Source organism: Chiloscyllium plagiosum, unplaced genomic scaffold (assembly GCF_004010195.1).
Source record: "Chiloscyllium plagiosum isolate BGI_BamShark_2017 unplaced genomic scaffold, ASM401019v2 scaf_62, whole genome shotgun sequence".
Lineage (NCBI taxonomy): Eukaryota > Metazoa > Chordata > Chondrichthyes > Orectolobiformes > Hemiscylliidae > Chiloscyllium > Chiloscyllium plagiosum.
The window spans coordinates 35,470-40,824 of NW_025215362.1; the positions used below are offsets into that span (position 1 = coordinate 35,470).

At 46.9% G+C, this 5,355-nt stretch overlaps 1 protein-coding gene across 1 annotated transcript in view; it reads left to right on the forward strand.

The window, feature by feature from the left end:
* LOC122548309 (sperm flagellar protein 2-like) overlaps positions 1-5,355 on the forward strand; it is a 60,571-nt gene that overhangs the window by 28,600 nt on the left and 26,616 nt on the right. Inside the window, exon 5 of the mRNA XM_043686835.1 lies at positions 4,353-4,541. Within this exon, the coding sequence (XP_043542770.1) occupies positions 4,353-4,541 (189 nt within the window). The remainder of the gene's footprint in view (positions 1-4,352; positions 4,542-5,355) is intronic.

Here is a 5,355-nt window from a genome sequence, read left to right on the forward strand (position 1 = left end):
GTATCATCTGCAAATTTACTGACCCATCCTTCGACTCCCTCTTCCAAGTCATTAATAAAAATTACAAACAATGGAGGACCCAGAACTGATCCAAGCAGAACTCCACTTGTAACTGGGCTCCAGGCTGAATATTTACCATCTATCACCACTCTCTGACTTCGACCGGTTAGCCAGTTTTCTATCCAACTGGCCAAACTTTCCATTATCCTATGCCTCCTGACTTTCCGCATAAGCCTACCAAAACAACCTCCACATTTCTGTCATGCATTTTCCTGAGAATGTGTTCCCAATTTAGACACCCTAGTTCCTGCCAATAACCGTGTAATTTGCCCCCCGCCCCCCAATAAATACTTTCCCCATACTGTCTGCTCCTAACCTTCTCCATGACTATAGTAAAGGTCAGGGAGTTATGAGCGCTACCACTGACATGCTCTCCCACTGAGAGATCTGACACCGCACCTGGTTTGTTGCCAAGCACCAGATCCAAAATGGCCTCCCTTCTAGTCGGCCGAAATACGTATTGAGTCAGGAACCCTTCCTGGACACACCTGACAAAAACTGCTCCATCTAAACTATTTGAACTAAGGAGGTTCCAATCAATATTGGGGAAGTTAAAGTCACCCAAGATAAAAACCCTGTTCCTTTCCAAAATCTGCTTCCCAATCTGTTCCTGTTGCTGTTGGGAGGCTGTAGAAAATTATCCTGTAACGTAGGTGGGACTATCTCCCTATAACCCCTCTCTATCACCCCCTCAGCCTCCCGAATGATCCGAAGTTCATCCAGCTCCAGCTCCAGTTCCCTAACACGGTCTGTGAGGATCTGGAGTTGGGTGCAGATCTCCCAGGGGAAGTGAGCGGGTCACCAGTGGTGACCCTTACGTCCCACATCCTGCAAGAGGAGCATGTACCTGCCCTCGCCTCAATCCCCTCCGCTCGAAATTACCAAGAGAGATTAAATAAATAAAAAAACTTACATTTTGAACCCTTCACTAGGTTTTTTTTGGAGGGTTGGTTTCTTTAGAGCAGTGAAGGCTGAGGGGGGGACCTGATCGAGGTGGATAAGATTTTGAGGGGCATGGACAGGGGGGGATAGAAAGCAGCTGTTCCCCCTTAGTCACAGGGACAATAACAAGGGGGAACATTTTAAGGTGAAAGGAGGAGGAAGGGTAGTATCTTGGGTATAGCCACAGCCCACGTATATCAGGTCACATACCCAGCGATCTCCGTGTCCACATCCATGCCTGTTGAGCCTTTGCTCCTATTCACGAGGTAAGTATTTAACAGTAAAATTTACCTTCCTGGCAACCCCTTGGTCTGCGCTCTCACCACTCCTACTGCGGCAATGGGTACTGCTGCTGATAATCTTGGATGGTGTGATATTTCAAGCGCTCATCCAAGTACTTTTCAAAGGTTGTGAGGCTTCCCAATTTCATACACCCACCACCCAATGGGTGAAAAGACTTCCCCCCATTAAACCTCCTGTCTTTCACCTTAAAATGTTCCCCTTGTTATTAACCCTGTGACTAAGGGGGAACAGCTGTTTTCTATCTCCTGTCCATGATCCTCATAATCTTATCCACCTCGATCAGGTTCCCCCTCAGCCTTCTCTGCTCTAAAGAAACCACCCTGAGCTTCTCCAGCCTGTCTTCATTACTAGCCTGCTCCAGCCCAGGCAGTATCCTGGTGAATCCCCTCTGTACCCCCTCCCAGTACAATCACATCCTTCCTATAGTGTGGGCACCAGAAACTGCACACAGTCCTCCAGCTGTGGCCTCCCCAAACTCATGTACAGCTCCACCAGAACCTCCCTGCTCTGATCATACAGAGTTTTATTGAGTTCAAGTTCCAACATGACAGGATAGAAGCCCATATGCCTTGAATATGGTCTCTGGATTAATAGCCTAACAATAATATAATCAGCCCAGCGGATCCCTCTCGATATCTCACCCTAATGGGAAGGTATTGGGTCTGTGCTTCCTCCCCACATAACTTCCTTTTTGAATGCATCTTTAGTGCGTCGGAGGCTGAGGGGTGACCTGATAGAGGTTAACAAAATTATGAGGGGCATAGATAGGATAAATAGACAAAGTCTTTTCCCTGGGGTAGGGGAGTCCAGAACTAGAGGGCATAGGTTTAGGGTGAGAGGGGAAAGATACAAAAGAGACCTAAGGGACAATCTCTTCACACAGAGGGTGTTATGTGTATGGAATGAGCTGCCAGAGGATGTGGTGGAGGCTTGTACAATTGCAACATTTAAGAGGCGTTTGGATGGGTATATGAATAGGAAGGGTTTGGAGGGATATGGGCCGGGTGCTGGCAGGTGGGACTAGGTTGGATTGGGATATCTGGTCGACAGCTGTTTCCGAAGGGTCTGTTGGACCGAATGGTCTGTTTCCGTGCTGTACATCTCTATGACTCTATGATAAGTGGCTGTTCTCAGTCTATTTTGGCCAGATCTTGCCTTGTTTTAATAAAACCTGCCTTACCGAAATCTCTTTTTTTTTGTCGACCAATTTTGTCCTTTCCATAACAAGCTTAAAACATATGAAACATTACCTCTGTCTCTCTCTTCACTGATGCTGCCAGTCCTGCTGAGTTTCTCTAGCACTTTCTGTTCATGTTTAAAACACCCTAACTGTCCCCTCAAGCACCTCTCCAGCTTCATTCCCCAGAGTTCGGTGCAGCACTGTACCCTCCCTTGTTGGATGGTCTACACAGTGACACAAACAACTCTCCTGAACACATTTCAGGGAATCTGCTCCCTCTAAACCCTTTATACCATGGTTATCCGAATCGATATGACTCTGGTTGAAATCGAACCATTCTCTTTATAAATATTCTATGTTTATTATTAGTTTTTCAGGGCTCAATGAATTGCTGACATATCTGCTCTTTGGTTGCTCTCTGTGGTGACCCTATGAGATACTCTGTAGAGTGTGACAACCCCCTTTGTGTTCCTTCACTTTTAATAAACTGACCTTGAAACTCCTTCAAAAGTGGCCTTTTGGTGTTTGACCACAGGTTTTATGTTAGACATATTTGTCTATGTCATTTTTGAGATGCTACGGTATAACCCGTATTTATCTTTACAGTAATCTTTGCATGCCCCTTTCAGATTTATCTTTTAAAAAAGGTTCAACTGGCTGGAACTCTACTCACTGGGGTTTAGGAGAATGAGAGGCGATCTCATTGAAACAAATCAGATTCTTAAGGGAGTTGACAGGGTCAATGCTGAAAGACTGGTCCCCCTCATGGAAGAGGCAAGAACCTAGAGTGGGCCAGTGATGACCCAGTGGCAGCCAGTGAGAGCCCAGTGTATGCCATTGGTCTCTATATAAACCAGTGATGTCCCAGTGTGCACCAATAATGTCCCAGTGCACTCCAATGATGTCTCTGTGCATGCTAGTGATGTCCCAGTGTACACCAGTGATGGTCCCAGTGTAAGCCAGTGATGTTCCAGTGTAAGTCAGTGATGTCCCCATGTATGCCAGTGCTGTCCCAGTGTAAGTCAGTAATGTCCCAGTGCACACCAGTGATGTTCCAGTGTAGGCCAGTGCTGTCCCACTGTAAGTCAGTGATGTCCCAGTGTAAACCAGTGATGTTCCAGTGTAAACTAGTGATGTTCGAGTGTAAGTCAGTGATGTCCCCGTGTAAGCCAGTGATGTTCCAGTGTAAGCCAGTGATGTTCCAGTGTAAGCCAGTGATGTCTCTGTGCATGCTAGTGATGTCCCAGTGTACACCAGTGATGGTCCCAGTGTAAGCCAATGATGTCCCAGTGTAAGTCGGTGATGTTCCCGTGTAAGCCAGTGGTGTCCCAGTGAACATCAATGATGTTCCAGTGTAAGCCAGAGATGTCCCAGTGTAAGTCAGTGATGTTCCAGTGTATGCCAGTGATGTTCCCATGTACACCGGTGATGTTCCAGTGTACACCAGTGTTGTTCCAGTGTACGCCAGTAATGTTCCAGTTTAAACCAGTGCTGTCCCAGCATAAGCCAGTGACGTTACAGTGTACGCCAGTGATGTCCCAGTGTACACCAGTGATAAACCAGTGTATGCCAGTGATGTCCCAGTGTATGCCAGTGGTTACTCTGTGATCCAGTGTTGATCCAGTGTATGCCAGTGATAAACCAGTGATGTCCCAGTGATGTCCCAGTGTACACCAGTGATAAACCAGTGATGTCCCAGTAATGTCCCAGTGATGTCCCAGTGATGTCCCAGTGATGTCCCAGTGATAAACCAGTGTATGCCAGTGTATGCCAGTGATGTCCCAGTGTATGCCAGCGGTTACTCTGTGATCCAGTGTTGATCCAGTGTTAGCCGGTGATAGTTTTGTGTTCCTGTGCTTGATCCTAGGAGGTGTATCGCGAGGAGCAGTTGGTGAATCGGCTGATGCGTCAGTCACTACAGGAGAGGCGGATTGCTGTCCAGCTGATGCTAGCTCGCCATGAGAAACAAGTCATTACACAAAACCGCATCTTCCGGGAGAAGCAGTACGAGGAGAAACGGTTGCAGGAGTTCCAGGAAGTGTTGGACAAGGAGGCGGTATGTCGGCTAACAACAACTTCGTTATTCTTGCATGGGATGTGGGTGTTGCTGGTAATGCCTGCTTTTATAACTCATTCCCAGTCGGTCTCTCGGCCATTTCAGAGGGTAGTTAAGATTCATGTAGGTGAGGCCAGGTGAGATGGCAGTTTCATGCACTAAAGGACATGAGTGAACCCAATGGGTCTTTACAACAATTGACAACAGCTTTGTGGTCATCACTCGACTCTTCATTCCAGATCTTATTGAATTTAAATTTTACCATCTGCCAGGGTTGGATTTGAACCCATGTTCCCAGGGCCATTAGGTTGGAGTTCTGGGTTATCATTTCACCACTATCCCTCCTCAGCTTGACACAGACTCAGGGTGGAATCCTGGGTGGTGTGGGCTAGGGTGGGAAATGTGGCAGAATCGCATAGGAAGTTCAGCAAGGCTGATCTCGACATTGGGAATAACTTTCTGCATCTTTTTATTCAGATCGGAGTGTTAGGGTGAGATTCCCACTAGGCAGCACTGAGGTGCTTATAAATACAGATTATTGCTTGTTCATGACCTGAATTACTGCCCATCTCACCTCATTAATATAGAGCTTTCCACCTGCCACTAGCATGTTAGACACGGAGAATCCTTGACACGGGAGTCAATAGACAATAGACAATAGGTGCAGGAGTAGGCCATTCTGCCCTTCGAGCCTGCACCACCATTCATTATGATCATGGCCGATCATCCTCAATCAGTATCCTGTTCCTGCCTTATCTCCATAACCCTTGATTCCACTATCCTTAAGAGCTCTATCCAACTCTTTCTTGAAAGT